General features: G+C 45.2%; 1 protein-coding gene across 2 annotated transcripts in view; it reads left to right on the top strand.

Moving 5' to 3' along the window:
* LOC119378714 (bromodomain-containing protein 7) overlaps window positions 1–18,039 on the top strand; it is a 62,357-nt gene that overhangs the window by 5,815 nt on the left and 38,503 nt on the right. For both annotated transcript variants that reach the window (XM_037647753.2, XM_049411522.1), the window contains exons 2-4: window positions 561–910; window positions 8,869–9,107; window positions 12,660–12,804. In XM_037647753.2, coding sequence (XP_037503681.1) covers window positions 561–910; window positions 8,869–9,107; window positions 12,660–12,804 — 734 coding nt within the window. The remainder of the gene's footprint in view (window positions 1–560; window positions 911–8,868; window positions 9,108–12,659; window positions 12,805–18,039) is intronic.

The raw sequence follows: 18,039 nt of genomic DNA, 5'->3' as shown, positions 1-18,039 counted from the left end.
TCTGTGTAATCACATGACAGGTATATATGTGTGTGTTGCTTTAATAAACGATAGTTGGAAGTTAGCGCTTGTCTTCGTCGTTTCTTTGTCCGCTGTTCTCGTTTTGCGCTAAAGTTTTAGCATTCTCTTTCCTCACCAGGCAAATTAGCGCTTGTCTTCGTCGTTTCTTTGTCCGCTGTTCTCGTTTTGCGCTAAAGTTTTAGCATTCTCTTTCCTCACCAGGCAAATATTTGAGCTTCCTACTTGAAGAACACTTCCAAAGCTTCTGCACTCTTGTTCTATGCTTTAAGTGCACATTGAAGAACCTCAGACAGACAAAGTTACTCTATAGCTCTCCACTAGGAGTGGATATCGCTCCTAGCTCGTTCAACAGTTTTTTTTTTGTTGTTGTTAGAAGGTTATAGAGTCTTACATTGTTTGTTTTTTTACTCTTTTATAGGAGCACTTGTACATTGTGTCTGGCTAGACAAAAAGAAGTGTGGAGAAGGGTGTTTGAGTTTGCTTATAACTCTTCTCCCAGCACACAGATGACTATGCAGGTTTTTTTTTTTTTTTTCCAGATCGCCAGGAGAAATCTCTGAAACTAGTTCTCAAGGTCGGTGGGAGCACGGGTGGGCTGCAGACACCTGTGCCGTCACCATCCGCGGTAGCCTCTCCACACAGTGTGCCGCCAAGCCAGCAACAGCTAGAACCTATGGCTGCAACAGCTGCACCAGCAGCATTTCGTGTGGAGGCCCCCGGCATGGTTTGTCATGCTCATGAAGGCAGCAGCAGCAGCAAGCACAAGAAATCGAAGAAGAAGAAAAAGAAGAAGTCCAGCAGCAAAGAACACAGGGAAAAGAGGCACAGGCACCACCATCACCACCACCATCGCCATCATCACCACCACCATAAGGACCCTGAAAAGAAGGTTAGCATGACCTGTTCTGAATAGTGTTGTATCGCGATCATGTAGCTATGATCGCGCCCCGCCGTCCAACCGAGGCTCACGCACGGCGTTCGACGAGAGCCCTCAAACAAACGACCACATCAGTCCGACGCCGATGAACAAAGAGCGCGAGGCCCTCTGTTCTTTTATTCTTGTTCCTTTTCCAATGTACAATGTTGTTGGCCGAATGGCCTGTTTCACAACTGTTCCAGTCAGTTAACGGACGTTCGGTGGATTACCACTAGATGACCTCATCAGACATCACATCATCCCCTCCTTGAAAAAGGCGCTCTTAGTTATTGAAAGCAGAATAACAACGTTACATCCTAAACAACAAGCATGTCTGAAAATATGACATTCACACACGAAAGTAAAGAAATAATGATAAAAAATATTGGAAGGTACTTATCACATTAGAACAACAAAATGAAAGAAAAAGAAACACAACAGACATATTAATGCACCGAGCAGCAAAATTACAAGACCTCGCATCAAGAGGCTAAAAACTACATCTTGTAGTCCCTGGTCCATCTTGGCGGTTGGCGCTTGCGTACTGGACGCCCAGTTTGAGCGTTCGAATCCTCCTGTTCGCTGCTACTGTCAGCTGATGGTGGCATCGCGTTATCTTCCCCCTCCTGGTTGCAGAGGTCTGCAGCGGTAGATGGCAGGTATTCAGGCGTTGGTACATCTACCTCAGTCAGAGTATTTCTGTGCGGAATATTTGTGGCATTATGGGTAACATCAGAGCCTTCGTCCGTGAGCGGGCAGCCGAAATAGCGAGCTAGTCCGGCATATGAATAATCTGGGTGTGGAAGGCATTCATCAGTCGCTGCACGCGGCGGTATTCGAACTAATTTCGAAACATTCCAAGTCTTACCGTCACTAAGTAGAAATGAGTTTTGAGCTCTCCTTTGCATGACTTGAAAGGGGCCTAAGTATTTGTTTGTACCTGTTCGGTGTGACCGAACTTTAACAACAAAATCCCCAACTTGTACTAAGGGGTACTTGGCGCCTCTACGCTTATCGACATAGGCTTTCATCTGTTGCTGCTTACTCTCTATTCTGTTGCGAGTTTGCGATTTCAGGAATGAACTGTCCTCTGATTGCGCTCCATTATGGGACTGATTGGTAGTTACGTTCTGCGGCAGATTTGGTTTTCGGAACTTTGAGTTCGCGTTACTCAAATCCAATTTTGTTCGAGGCTGTCGGCCATGTAAAAGTACTGCGGGAGAAACTCCCGTTGTCGCATGCGGTGAAAATCGATACAAGGCTAGATACTTCAGAACGGTCTGTTTCACTGGTTTGCCTTCCAGCTGTGCGACCTGTATGGCTTCCTTCAGTACTCTATTAAACCGTTCGATTAAGCCATTGGATTGCGGATAATAATTCGATGATTTGCAGTGCTGAATGCCTCTTTCCTTTAGAAAATCCTGGAACGGTTTGGAAATGAATTGAGGACCATTGTCGGTAACGATTTGGCTTGGGAATCCCTCTCTGCTGAAGAGAGATTTAAGAAAATCCATGACGTCGTGCGATGTCGTGGAGGAAGTAAAACATACTTCCGGCCATCGAGAGTAATAATCCATGACAGTAATTGCATAAGTTGGACTGGGTGTGATGTTCAAGGGTCCGACTATATCCATGGCTAACTTTTCCGGAGCCCTCCACTACGGCGTCTCTCATAATCATATCGTGGTTTTGGGACGTTAAACCCCAGATATTATTATTATATTATTATTATAACTTTTGCCAGGGCTGATCTGGCCAAGGAACAGGTTGTAAAGGCACAAAGGCCGGTTTGGCCGACTTATCTGCTGACTGACATATGAGACAATTTTTGACACATTCCTCGACTTGCCTATCTAAATGAGGCCACCAGTATCTCTCTCTTAGAAGTTCCTTTGTGCGGACTATGCCAGGATGCAATTCATGTGCCAACTGCAAAAAAGTGGAGCGAAGCACTTCGGGAATTACTATGCGATCTGCGCACATTAGAAGACCATCTACCAGGGACAATTCATCTTGAATGTGAAAAAATGGGACCAGGTCAGCCGATAGCGCCTTCTTATGTAACCAGCCTTTACTGAGTTGCTGAATTACTTTAGTCAACGTAGGGTCATTGGCTGTAGCAGCCTGTACGGTAGCTTTGTCAACTGCCGAAGTTACCAGCGACACTATTTCTTCTTCTTCCTCAGTACTGGCGTTATGTTCGTTGATGGGCAGTCTTGACAAAGCGTCTGCAACGTTATTTTGCGTGCCTCTGCAATACTCTATTTGAAAGTTGTAATACAGTAACCGAGCTGTCCATCGAGAAATGCGTAATGGTCGACGACCAGAATCTCCAGCTGATAGTAAAGCAACTAATGCTTGGTGATCGGTTCTGAGTGTAAAGCGTCTACCCCACAGATACACGTGCCATTTTTCGCAAGCGAATAACACGCAAGCACTTCACGTTCCCCTACTGAATATTTCCTTTCAGCCGGTGAGAGGGCGCGTGATGCAAAGGCCACTGTGTGAAGATGTGATCCCTCCTTTTGCTGTAAGACCGCTCCTAACCCGACGTCCGACGCGTCCGTAGTGACTATGACAGGTAGCTCAGGGTTGAACATCTGCACAACAGGTTTGCATGCCAACCTCTCTTTCAACTGGTCAAAGCCCTTCTGAGCTTCAGCCGTCCATTCGAATGACTGACCTTGTCGGAGCATTTTGCGCAACGGTTCCACCAAATCTGCATAATGATGTAGGAACTTGGCATAGTAGCCGGTCAATCCTAGGAATGACTGAAGGGACTTGATGTCATGTGGTGCAGGTGCACTAACTATCGCTTTAATTTTTGATTCCATGGGAGAGAGACCTTCAGCCGAAATGTTGTGTCCCAAAAATGTTAGTTCTCGCACTGCGAAAACGCATTTATGATTCAATTTCATCCCTGTGTTGTAAATGCGTGATAGCACTTCCTTCAAGTTGCGGTCGTGCTCCGACTTGGTCCTTCCCCAAACCAAAATGTCATCTAAATAACAGACTACGTTAGCACAACCCTTCAAAACATTTGACATAAGCTTTTGAAACGTAGCTGGGGCGGAAGCTAGTCCAAAACACTCTCTTTTAAATCTAAATAGTCCCTCATGAGAAATGAATGTTGTCAACTCACGACTGTTTTCTGTAAGTTCTACTTGATGGTATGCCGAGGCTAAGTCCAGCTTTGAGAACCATGTGGCTCCGGCGAGCAGTTGCAGAAGCTCCTCGGTATGCGGAAGAGGGTAACCGTCGACTACGATGGCCTTGTTGGGTTCCCGCAAGTCCACACACAGGTGCAGCGATCCATCCTTCTTTTTCACTACCACCAGTGGAGACACCCACTCCGATGCGTCGACGCGTTCGATTATGTCTTCGTGTTCCAAGCGTGCTAGTTCGTCAGAGACCTGCTGTCTGAGTGCCAGAGGAAGGCGTCTCAGTTTGGCACTCACGGGAGTTACATCCGGTCGGCGTTTGATCTGTTGCACGTAGTCTTTGACAAATCCAAGGCCTTCTGAAAACAGTGCTTCAAATCCTGGAGGCGTGTTTTCCGGAAGCTCCAAATGATTTGTAGTAGTGTGAAGGCAAGTCAGGGTTGAGCCTACAATATTAATTTGTAGCTTCTGGATGGCGTCAAGGCCGAGCAGCGAAGTACCTTTCTGTGTGACGTAAAATGTCACAGTTGCTTGAGTACCGCTGTATTCGATTTCCGCTTCGAAGGTGCCGAGACTAGGAATCAACTTGCTAGAATAGTCCCGAAGACCCAGCGCTGAAGGAGACAAGGTGCAAAATCTTGCAAAATATTTCTGAAAATCGGCGTTATTTACGAGGGATACGGCAGCGCCAATATCCACAAGAAGAGGAAGCGTATTTCCTTTAAATGTTATGCGGACGATGATTTCCTTCTTGTAACGTGGCAGTTCTACGCCAAGAACATGTGGAGAATTCAGGACAACATGTTCTTCTACAGTGGAGACAGCGGCTTGCGACGCTCCCACTTCTGCGGACTGTTGTTGACGGCAAACAACCGCAAAATGTCCAATCTTCCCACATTTGTGGCACTGTTGACTGCGGGCTGGGCAGTTTCTTGCATTTGCTTTGTGCTTCATGGAACCGCAACGGTAGCAAAAGGATCGATGACCGTTATCTTGGTTGCTTCTGGCACCTTCTTCTGCTGCACGGACGCCATGGCGTAAGCCCGCTGCTGCGTAGTTGCATCGAACGCTATCTGGCTCATAAACGGGCGCGCGAAATCCATAAGATGCTTGAAGGACACACTGCTCATCTAGCGTCCGATTTTGCACTGCAGATTCGTCGATGCGTTGGACTGGTGCTCCATCATAAACAGCGTTAGCTTGCTGTATTGCTTCCAAAGCTTTGCCGATTTCTTCAGCCTTGGCCAACGTAAGTGTTCGGCCAGCGTTCAAGAAACGCTCGCGCAACGCTGGGCTGGAGACTCCTTCAACGACTTGATCACGTATGCGTTCGTCGAATGTCGAACCAAATTCACAAGTCAACGCCAGTTGTTTGAGTTCAGCGACATACTGGGTGAAAGGCTCGCCCGGCAGTTGCAGCCTCCTGCAGAACTGATGCCTCTCAACGATGAAATTTGTTGCATCCTCGAAGAGCAGGTTTAAGTTATTCAGTAACTCCGTGTAGTCGTCCGATTCTCCCGTGCGACGCTCAGATGTCGAAACCGGTGCAGTTGAAACTTGAGGTTGCGGGGCTGTGGGCGTTGCGTCTGTAGGGACGCTGGCTGCTGCTGCTTGCTTCACTTCTTCATTGTTAAAGTACTGACGCTGTCCCTCCGCTCCGAGTGATGTCAGGAGAAGAGCCGCTTTTCGCTCTGCTGACCAGTCGCTGCCTCCGACCGACACAAAGTACGCCTTGAAAAGCTTTAGCCATCGCTTCCACGGCACTGGAGGGTTACCAGGTGCAGATAAGAACGGTGCTGGAGCTATGACTGACATCATTCCAGAAGAGGCACGAGTGACGCACACAGGAAACTGAAGTCAAGCGTAAATAATTGTAAACTGAAGCGTTGCACTCACAAGTTTTTTCTCGTCGCCATTTTGTTGTATCGCGATCATGTAGCTATGATCGCGCCCCGCCGTCCAACCGAGGCTCACGCACGGCGTTCGACGAGAGCCCTCGAACAAACGACCACATCAGTCCGACGCCGATGAACAAAGAGCGCGAGGCCCTCTGTTCTTTTATTCTTGTTCCTTTTCCAATGTACAATGTTGTTGGCCGAATGGCCTGTTTCACAACTGTTCCAGTCAGTTAACGGACGTTCGGTGGATTACCACTAGATGACCTCATCAGACATCACAAATAGCATAGTCTCATCGTTCAGAGTCATTATTCATGCTACAGTAATAAGGTGCAGTAATAACAGTGGCTCTCACTTAGCTTTCAGGCCTTGTGCAGTGCATCGTGAAATAATGTGAGAAGTGTTTCATTAATATTATCTACACAACAGGTGTTAATCATGTTAATCATGGCAATGACACTGTAGCTCACTGTATCTGACCGCTCTGGCAGGAGGCTGTTGCCTACGTGGTTTCGGTTTTGCTTTGACACACAGGCAACTTCCAGACTCATCTTGTTGGTAAGAAGATGCATGTTAGACATGGTTTTTCCGTAAAGGTGAGAATAAAGGTTCGCTCACACCTCCTTCAGCTAAATGCTTGGCTGTCATTTTTAAAGATAATTTAATCTATCTTCTTTGGAGAAGTGCAGGTTCGTGCTGCGGGGTTTTTAAGGCGGTTTGTACCCGTTTTTGGGGCTAGACTGAGCGTCATTGCCTATACTCTTAGTTTTTGATTATAAGGCAATTTTGCGTGATCCCCTTAAAGTCATATAATCGAGGCTCCACTGTATATGGCGTTAGCCTTTAGCAGAAGCTTAAAGAGTTTAAATGGAAATCATCAAAACAACAGCGCCTACAAAAAAAAGTGTAGGCTCCGCATTTTGGTAGGAGTGTGACGCTAGTTGTTCAAGTGGGCTATAAACAAGTTGCATGCCTTTACTTGTAACTTTATTAGACTTCCTACTTGACATGCATGAGAAACTACATGTCGGGTCATGGAGAAACCATGGAGAAGCTCATGGAGAAACCATGTTTGGACACTGTTACCGTCGCTATGTTACAGGTCTCTGAAAATATTTAGGGCTGCTGCATATGTGCTAGATTCCACAGCATTCTTGAATTAAAGTGCGGACATTTTGTTGAAAGGCCTTGTTAGTACCGCATGGCAATCAAATCTAAGGATTACGTGCATGACAGAAATACATTGAAGGTGTTAATAGAAAGCCTTTCGTGGGTGTTATTTAAGTTTGAGTGCCTGAAAAGCTTCCATCAGTATGTCACCAAACACAACAGCATAGACATGTGTGTGCTGCCTTTTAAAAGGGACCCTGCAACGCTTCCTTATAAAAGGGAAAAAAATTCTTGAGCATGTAGTGTTGTTGCCTGTTGCATGAATTTTGCAAGGATTTGTACCGTACAGTTACAAAAAGCACACGGTTCCTCTTGAGGATCTCATTTAAGTTTTTGTTTCCTCTTAGGGTCTTTAGAACTCAGATTCTCTGCTGAAAGAGCTATACTTTTCTCAGGAAGTGATAAGTTACTCAACTGCTGATACGTGGTTCACTTTCACCACTGCTGTCTCCATAAAACCAGGCACTTCTGTGGAAGCTACAGCTGGCTGCAGTGAAGGAGAAGTACTGTCATTCACTAGAGTTGCACAGGGGCAACAGTATTCCTTGCATGCAGTTAAAATAAGTTGTGCTTGTTGACTTCTTGAGGAAAGGGTGCAAACAATGCCATTGACGTCCTCATGTATACTATTGAAGGGTAACTCTATTGTTTTTAGAGGAGTGCTTGATAACAGTTATTCCAATAGCCCCCAAATACTTTGGACAAGCTGTGCCATCCACAGCAGTTTTCCTGTTCTGTGATACTGGTAATTTATAACGTTATGGGTGAAATATTCTGTTGTGATACAGGTAAAGTTTCGTTTGGATGAGCCAAGCTCATTCCTGTTTTCAAAGTGATTTAGGCATGCGGAGCGGGTCTACATTTTTTTTTTCTACTACATAGGTAACTACACCTCGTCAGCACTGTCATTGCATGTATTTCACTGTTTGTATTTTGCTTTATCAGTGACAACACTCTTTCAGTGCCTGAAGGCTTCATTTATTGTCATGCCACTACATCATAGATGGCAGCATTATGTCAGTTCTCAAAGACCGTATTTTTCACATCGGGCTCTTTGGTTGGAGCTGAACTTGCTTCCCAGCATAGTTAGTATTCAAACACTGTAAAATAAAACATTTTTCTTGCTTTCGATTGTACTGCTTCTGGCGAGGACAGATGGATATAAATTTGATTAGTTGAGGTTTCGTGCATAAACTGTAATACAACCTGTTCGAAAACACTATAGAAATGTTTTGGAAAAAGAAAATCTTGCAGTAAAACATGCCATGAAAAATAATACTAAATAAAGCAAGATGACACCAGTTTTGGTCAGAATAGTAAAATGCTCAAGGTGTTAATATAAATGAACTATGAGATGGAACTGCAAAGCGTAAGTGATGTGCGATGAAATAGTATTTTCTAGCCCAACCCACTTAATAATACTCAACCCAACCTTCAAGTTTCAAGGAAAGTCTCTTGCTCACTAGGTATAGTGCTGTAAGAAAAGATGATGAAATTAGCTGTGAATGGACTATAGTGTAAGCCATTTAATGAATGATTTTAGTATATATGAAATAGTGCTGCTTTAAAATGACACATAAGTACTGTGTTTAATCATTCTCATGGCATTCTGTACTGGTGTTACCTTCTTTGGGCAGCTTGTGGTTTTGTAATAAACTGCTCCAGGTGGTTATGGTCACTTTCTCTTCCTCCATTTTTCTAGGAGAAGCGGAAGTGTGAACATGAATGTTCCTTGGGCAGTGAAGAGCATCCGCCAGTGGCTAATGCAGTGGAGCAACCGCCAGCCAAGCGCCCCCGTCAAGAGCTGGTGCCAGCACCACGTGAGCCTTCGCCTCCACCTGCTGAACGTCCAATAAGAGACCCTCGCACGTGTACGTTAAAGAAGTCTGATAAGAGTCCCCTGCAGATGCTGCTCTACTATCTTCTGAAAAACCTTCAAAAGTAAGTCTCGAAACCCAGATGAACTTTCTGGAAGCATGTTTTCTTCAACAGTTAGTGAATTGTCGCTCTTTAAAGAAAGTGTCGAAATGAGAGGCATGTGAATAATAATGTTGACAATCAAATGAAGTACAAAGAAGATGTGGAATAGTTTTCAAATAACGAACAGCCATTTTCACTATTAATATACACTGATCTTTGCATCTTCATATATTCATATTGTTGTGAAGTTTCTCTAATTTTACTGTAAGTTATTAAACACTGTTTATCAAATGTAGTAATGACCCGCCATGGTGGCTTAGTGGCTTTGGTGGTGTGATGCTCAGCATGAGGCTGAAGGTTCGATTCCATGCTAAAGCGGCCAAAGTTTGATATAAGTGAAATACAAAAATGCCCATGTACATACTTAGGTGCTTATCTTAGCGATGGACCCTGGGGGATCAAAATTAATGTATTTCATCATATGGTGTTCCTCATAATCATATTCAAATAAGACAGGAGTTAAAGGGAAGGTGGAGGCGGGAAGTGCTAAGACAACGTTGAACAAGGAGTGTGGTAGGTATTCAAAATATGTAGTATTTGAGCACCGCATTAGATTTGCAGTACCTGCTTACCATAAAATTATGTTTCCTGTTTTATCTCCACCCAACACCAATACATCCTTTTATTCCTATCGCGAGCCCAAACCTCCTTTTTTCTCTCCCTCCTTCCTGTTTCCTTTCCTCACCCTTAAACCCTGTTTTTCTTACTCGTAAAAATAATGAGCTTTAAAAAGTGAGAGTTGGCAAGTATTTTTAGTACAGGCAGAAATGCGAGTTCCATGAGTGTGAATGCAAAGAAGTACGTAACTCGGGAAAATGTTGGTGAGCAAGCATGAATACAGTAAAAGTTCGTTAATTCGGATTTCTAGGGACCGGAAAAAATGTCCGAATTATCGAATGGTCGAAATAAACACAATAAATGCAAGAGTTTTTTCAACATACCTTTACTTTACAAAGTAATCGCGGATGCTTGTCTGTTTTCGAGCATAAATTCGCGCGGGCACAATTTTTCTGAGCCTTCAAGGTGCTCAGCAGCTCGCATGCTGTCTGCAGTGCCAAAACAAAATTCTGCAAGGACGACGAGGGCCTCCACGGTTTCCATCACAGTACGAGGGGGCCTGTGTGGCTGCTCCTCTTCAGGCTCTTCGTTCTTGGATTCGTCGCCGTGCATCACTTCCTTGATGATTTGCTCATCAGTCAGAGAGCCGGCAGTGGCAACGCCATCATCAATGCCGATATAATCGTGGAGTGTCACTGCATCAGGCATAACACTTCCGAAGTCCTGACCGTCATCGGCACCGTCGTCCGGTGACACTTTGGCCACTGCGGCATCGCTGGAGTCTGGTACAACAAAACCACTGTGCCTGAAACAGTTGGCAATGGCATGCGCAGGCGTGTTCTGCCACACATACGCAAGAATGCTAACTGTGCTCAGGAGACTCATGTCGTATTGTTTGTCGACGTCATGGCACTGGAGCAACTTCTCGTCAGGAGAGCCCATTTTTCAGGGCACGCAAAATTTCTACTTTGGTGGTGAAGTCCTTGGCCTTGTACTTGGGCCGCTTCGCCGGTGTTGCCATCGGCGGAGAGTGTGTTCACACGAGAAGTCAGCACAAAAGCACCAGCAACAACCAAGCTAAAGGAGCCGTACTGAATCGTTCCTCGATAAAACGGCGTTCCAACGATGCAGCACACCAACAGGAACAAAGCAAAAAAATGGCACCGCCAAACCCACACACGAAGCAAAGGCGTTCAGCCAGTCTGCAGTCAAGCCAAGTCGATAATTGATGTCCATGGCGATGCTGCGTTTGAGCTTCACTTTTGTTCCGAATTGTTCTTTTTTTTGTTTTTGAGCCTCGCCAGCGGCCCGAAAGTCGCCGAATTATCCGATTTGCGGTCAAATCTGTCCGAAATAACGAGCGCCCAGTCTCATAGAGTGAAGCGTATATTTACAGGGACCAGATGACGTGTCCGAATTAACCGATTTTCCGAATTAACGAGAGTCGAATTAACGAGCTTTTACTGTATATATATTTATTCTGCCAGCCTATGGGTTACTGCTGGCCAAATCTTTTAACTAGTGTGCTCAACGGCGACTTTTCTGTGTGTCGGACTGAGTCCCACTTTTGCTAGAGCTTGCTTTGTGTAATATAGCCTATTGTTTTTGAAGTAGGGTGTAGCACTGCTGTCAGTCGTTGCATAACTGGGAATTAGCCTTGACATCTCTGTGCACAAAGTGCAAGTTGCTTTCTTTCCAGTGCTTTTGTTGGGATGTTCTCGGCTGCTTGCAGTAGCTAGCACTGGCTGAAGGGCTACAATGGTCCTGTGCCAAAATTCCAGTTGCACAAGACTTCAGCGTTAGAGGTAAAATGCTAGAGGCTCCTGTACTGTGCTATTTCAGTGCACGTGAAACCAAAAATCGTCGAAATAATCTGGAGCCCTCTGCCTATGGCTTCTCTCGTAGCCCGAGTTGGTTTGTGACGTTAAACCCCACAAACCAAAACTTCTGCGTTATGCATAGCATATTCGATAGAGTGTACTGCTGTTGGAAAATGTATTCCTGATATAGTATTCCAAGAGGAAAAAATGTTTCGCTACATGAATTCAATTTTTAAATTGTACATGTGAGAGGAAACTCAGTAGATTAATTCTTCGTTTTGTGATCGCAAAGCCACTTTGGCATGCAGCTTTATTAAAGGGTTCTTCACCAGGTTTCTAAGTTCTTAGACGTCAGTGATCATACTGGTACTTGTTAATACACGGCGCAAGACAAAATGTGGTGTGTCCAGTAACAGCTGCAATTCCCTTTTTAATCTTAGTACGCTTTTCTGCATAACACCAGCATAGAGTGGCAAAAGACATTTAAGAAGTGTTCAGTGTGAGGCAGACCAAGGACGGACCATCTGTAATTTTTTCTTTTCCTTCCTCAATCAACACTCAATTGCTGGTGCCCACGGTTTGGCTAGCTTGGCTGCTTTGGCACTTGTAGGCAGGCAATGGCTTCATTTGGGACTATTAGTGACACAGTAAAAGATCATTAATTTGGGTTTCACAGGACTGTAAAAAATGTCCGAATTTAACTGAATGCCGAATTATCGAAAGTATCAAAAAAAACAATGTGTCCGTTACATCAATACACTTTAATTTTCTTGATGAATACATAAATCCTCTACTTATTTTGCATACAAGCAGAGTAAAGGCCACAATTTTTGTCTTCAGACGACTTCGTTCTCAGTGCAGTCGCAACGCAACACTCTTATGTTTAATTAGCCTGAAACGTGCTCTTCACACCTCGCTTATTACGTACTGCCACCACCACCACGTGCACACGACGATAGTTTTTTTTCTCCGGTAAACTAAGTTAAGTGCTGCAAGCCGTGGGGTAGGCATGCTATGCAGGTAACGCTGTTTAGGCTCTTCCCATTGTCACTTGTAAGACCAATGTTGTGAGGATGTCTGCTTTGTCCTTGTTGGTTTTATTTGGTAATAAATTGTTTTGCTGTTGTCTTTCCAGGAGAGACCCTCAAGAGTTTTTTGCTTGGCCTGTGAATGACATTATTGCACCTGGCTACTCAACAATCATACACAATCCTATGGATTTTAGTACGATGAGAAAAAAGATAGATGACTGTGAATATACCTGTGTCAGTGAGTTCAGGGTAAGCACTTCAGCATATAATGATCAAATGAAACTTGTGACATATCACTCTCTTCTGCTTCATTGAGTTAGTCTGCTTAAATGGCCCCCTTACCAGGACCTTCTAACAGATGCTCTGTTAAAATCCAAGGTAATCTGTGTGAAACTCAGCTAAGACACACACTGAAAAAAACTGGCTCATAATTATTTAGTATACAAAATAAAGAATGATTGTAATTTCTTTTGTTTCCATTAAAATTATCTTTGTTCTCGTTAAAGAAAAATATTATTAACCCCTTGAGGGTCAATTTTTTACGCAAAATGCGTCCCAAAAATGTGTATTTTTTTTATTGCCGAATTAGTCTTCAGACGAATCTATATAAGAAAAAATTGTCTAAAATTTTTTTGGTAACCATAAAGTGACAGAAAAAAATGATTTGTGTTGTTACATACTCATGGTTTATTCGCGAGTAACAGCAAGGTAAATTCTAAAAAAAAAAAACCTATACGACTGTTAAAAAATTATGCGTTGAAATAAACGTCTTGTGTAGTTCACAGACGTGCAAAAATAACTGCACAAAGTGACGTTAAGTAGAAACACAGGAGGAGAAAAGCCACTTTTGATTCAGTCAGCATCGTCTCGCTGCGCACGATTTTGAGATGTCGCTCACTCATCAACATCAGAGTCTTAAAGGGGCCCTCTAACACTCTTCAACCCCCCATTTTTTACTCGTGGATTGCGTAGACTGAAGTACGGACGAACTAGTGCAGCAAGAACGGCAGCGATAGCGGCACGCAGTACGAAGTTATTCAATTTAGAAAATTCAAAATACAAGAAAAAAAATGCCTGCCCTCAACTCGATTTTCACGGGGTCACGTGACCACATTTCACTCTCTGCTGTGATGTCGGATGGCGCTCCAATGAAATGGGCTGAAAGCTCTTACGTAGGGGAAGCTCGCACACCATTGTTGCTTCTCCTTTCCAACGTATTGTTGACGTCGTTGCCATAGTAACAAACGTGGTTCCTCCTGACTTGTCAGAACTTGAGCGGGCGCTACTGCTTCGTAGCGAGGCTGGGGAGGCTTTGTCTGCTGTTCCTTACAACGACATTCCATGTCATTCCCTCTTCTCATTCTGAGAAGGGAATTTGTGGAGCGGCATGGGCGGTTAAACACGGTCGCCCCTACGCGGGTTGTTCGGTGAGCAGCCCGACGAGTTACAAGTGTGCAGCGACAACAATTCAACGAAGAGGATTACTTGCACCGTTTCAACAACAATCATGAGCCTACCGCACATGCGGAAAGAGGCAGCTCGCAAACGTACAGACGCAAAAAGAAGGAAGAGGGGCAAGCGTTTCATATGGACATCCGACCGGCGCAGGCAAAAAAAAAAAAAAAGAAAGAAAGCCAGAGCCACCAGAGGCGAAAAGGCAACCGGCGCCTCTGTCATACTTTGTGGTTGTAGTGATATTTTTTGTTGCGACGGCGGCTATTTGGAGTTCATTGAAAAAGCACAGAAAAGAAAAACGAAACACAATAGTAATCTTAACTTTGATGCAACGCCGTTATTACTTCTAACGTTACATTTATCCAATCATAGGCCAGCGCCCATCTTCGTCATTTCCGCCCGCAATAGTTCTGGCAAGCGCCACTACGCGTTGATGCGGTCAGCAGCGATGTAGCGACTTCAACGCGTGATTAAAATACTAAATAATTTGATATCGGTGCTTAAACTTATGCTAAAATTATCCCCAGCCATCAGTCTACGCAACCCGCAAGTAAAAAATGGGGGGTTGAATAGTGTTGGAGGGCCCCTTTAAAGAGGGGCCCTGCAACACTTTTTCAGCACGGTCAGATAATGCTCCCGATCTGTAGTCGAGGCTCCTGAGAACAGGCAAGCCAAACATTTAGCACAGCACACAGCCTGAGATTTATAATAAATTCTCAAAGCCAGCTAAAAAGCGCTTCCTCTTCTCTCGACAAAAATGATGCTTACGGTGTCACTGACACAAGTTCCACGCCATTGGCTGATTTGAACATGGCACGCTCGGTAGTTACTGCGGCCGTCGCGGGAGGCTGTCACTTGCACGCCCGATCGCACTGAAAGTACGCTGCACGTTCAAAGAAAACAAAGTTTTCAAGGTCACGAGGCGCGCATGATGTACCTTCTTCCCCCGTGCCATCCCCCCTGCTTAGCTTCCAGCGTTTTCGTCGGGACGAGAGAAGAGAGAAAGCAATTGCAGCGTGCAACAAATCTTGTAACTCCGCTCGTACTGGACGGACTCTAAAAACTTTTGCGGTGGTCGATTCATGAGAACATAAGCTCCTTTAATGAAGCCATTACATGGCTACTTGGAAAAGTGTTACAGGGCCCCATTTAGTCGTAAGTAACTCCTCGTATGACGGGCTGACGTTTACTGAATCATATTCTGTTTCGGCAGTCGAGCAGCGGTTTAGAGGAATTGCCACTACAGTCGAACTCCGCTTCAACGAAATTTCCGGTACAACGAAAAATTCTCGGTTCCCCATCAACAGTCCATAGGAGTCAATGCATAAATATGCTCGCCACAATGAACACTTTTTCTGCTGCCATTCCGCTTCAACGAAATTTGACGATGCCATTCCGGGCTCAAAAATTTAATTTACCGTGCAATAAACACAATCTCGGACAATTTGATGCATTTTAGAACGTAAAAATACGAATTCAAAGTCTAAATCGTGTGTTGGCACCACCAGAAACCGCCGCTGTTGACTGAGCATGGGGGCCGCCATTGCTTGATAGCGACGGCGATCAGACTGTCCTGCTTTCGCAACTGGCTTGAATTGCTTCGTAGTCGCAGACAATCCGAAGCCAAAGCACAGTTGTCTACAATCGCGGAACGGTTCCTTTTCCGATGCCTTTCCAATGCTTTTCGTGCTTTTCACGCTTTGGTAGTGGTCAGAGCGACGGTACATCCGCGTTATCAACGCAAGCAGCCCTGGGGTGCAGTCGCGGAACAATGCCTTTTCCAATGCCAATGCTTTTCGTGCTTTTCGTGCTTTTCGCGCTTGTCCAGTGCGACTGGTGGTTGGAGCAACAATTCGTCCGCGTTATCAACGGGATCAGCCAGCCGCGAGTGGTGGATAAGAATAGCATAGAATAAGGCGTAAGTCATCGTTCCGCGATAGCACGCCTGCATGTCGCCGTTGTTACCGAATAGCTAGTGTTAGCGTATTAGTGCAACTGTGCAATTCGTGTCGCACCTGTGCTTCTGTTCGGTTCGTTCGCGAAAGCCGTTGTTTCTGCGTGCTTTTCAACGTGGCGTCGCTATGCATATATATGAGAATCGCGTCATGATGCTGCTGGGGACGCAAAGGAAGCAGCAGACACAATTCAAAATAAAAGTTTCACTGTTCTACTAGCTCAGGTCAGCCATATTTTTTTCGTTCTCACTACAACGAAATGTTCGAAGCGAACATTTTTCCGAGCACCGTCAATTTCGTTGTAGCGGGGTTTAACTGTAGACTCACTTGTGGCAGACAAACCGGCACGCACTTCCATAGCAAAGCGAACTGCTCGGTTGAGCGCACTGAAGAAAACTGTGTAGTTGTGAGCGCGTCCGGAAAGCGGAAACAAGTCGAAAACATGTACAGTATAACCTCGTTACAACAGACGTTCATAGTGAAGAGGATTTTGGTCTGTTGTAAAGGGAGTATGTAAAATCCAAGTACTGTTACAACAGACTTTTACGTAAACAATGAATGGGTCTGTTATAACCGGAGAGAATTACGAGGCATAAACATGGTCTTATTTTTAACGGGGGACCAAAAAAAATGCGATTTCTGGAAAATCGCATTTTCAGTTTCTGTAGCCCATTTTCTATCTGATTACAAAATATCTGCACTGAAGACTATGTAGAAGTGATACAAAAAAATTTTTTTGCCATCTGCCGACTTGGCGAAAATTGCGGAAATAGAAAAAAAAGTCAGTTTCGCCGCAAGGGCGAAGCAATGAATGCGATAGCAAGGAACTAATGCTATACGAAGTGAGGCTCGCCAATGGATACTCTCAGTTTGAACAGCGCTTCTGTTGCAAAGGCGGCCGAAGCAGCGAAGGAAACTAGCGTGCTTCAAGTGTCGAGCTGTGACACTTGATAGTTCGCGCTCATCTTCTGTTTGTTCGTTTAGCGGCGTCCCTGAGCTCGAGTGACATTCGTACGCGCCGTAACATGAGCGCGGACATCACGGTGAAAGCGTGAAACATTCCTCTACCCCGCGCCACGAGAAAACCGCGCGAGCAGACAGCGGAAGGGCAAGCTTCTCCCATGCGCAAATATAAGAAGAAGCGAGCGAGCTCGCCGACGACTTTTAAATGCGCCCGTCGGGCTCCTAGCGCCACCTCGCTGGTAATGAAGAAATGCTTATTATCGCCTTCTGTCTCTGAGTCCGTCCAGCGCTAAATGGTGTGTATATAAGGCTCGCCGTTAGCTACGTGGAGGATCTGCGTTTCGTGGCGTAGTGGATAGCGCCGCTCGCTGCGGAGCAAGAAGTCCCTGGTTCGATTCCGCGCTTCGGAAGCATTTTTCTGAGTTATTTTTCTTTGGGGCCTTTATATATATATACATACTTATACATATACGGTGCATGACGGCGGCGACGGCGACGGCAAAATCCAGCCAAGACTGCCCATATAATTGCTATCGCAATAAAAATAAACAGTGTTTTTCAATATTATAGCTCGGCAACGGCGCAACTGGGCGCCACTATTTTGAGCTCGTCGTAAAGAGCATTTCTCCGTGTTCAAGTTCTCAGTTTCAGCTAGTTCCTCCATTCAGTAACAAGCGTACAAAAAGCACATGTTCGAAGTTCAATTCAAGGCCTCCGATTGGCTGCTTCTGCCGTGATGCTCGCTTCGGGATCGTCGTCTGCCGCTGGTGCGTCGCGAGGTCGTGGCTGTCGAAAATTGCGCTACTTAATGATGCGTTCGCACTCGTTCCGTGTTCACGGGTCGAGGATAATTTAGAACGCTTTAGTTTGGCAGCTGCAAGCGGAAGCTCAATCATCAGATTACCATAGCGCGCCGCACTCGTCGCGAACATCACAGACGTGCGACTGTAATAGTGTCGACTCGTTGGACCCGCTGCTAGAGGTTCTTCTTATCAGCACTTCGCAACTTATGACGAAGACCACCGCGGGACAACTTTTTGTACTCGCAATCGAGCATGACGTACTTTGAAACATCGGTCACCGCGGCCACGCACATCGCAACCGAGCTTTC

The sequence above is a fragment of the Rhipicephalus sanguineus genome, chromosome 1 (assembly GCF_013339695.2).
Source record: "Rhipicephalus sanguineus isolate Rsan-2018 chromosome 1, BIME_Rsan_1.4, whole genome shotgun sequence".
NCBI lineage: Eukaryota > Metazoa > Arthropoda > Arachnida > Ixodida > Ixodidae > Rhipicephalus > Rhipicephalus sanguineus.
The sequence above is the reverse complement of the archived record's forward strand: the minus strand, read 5'-3'. Positions and strand labels throughout refer to the sequence as shown.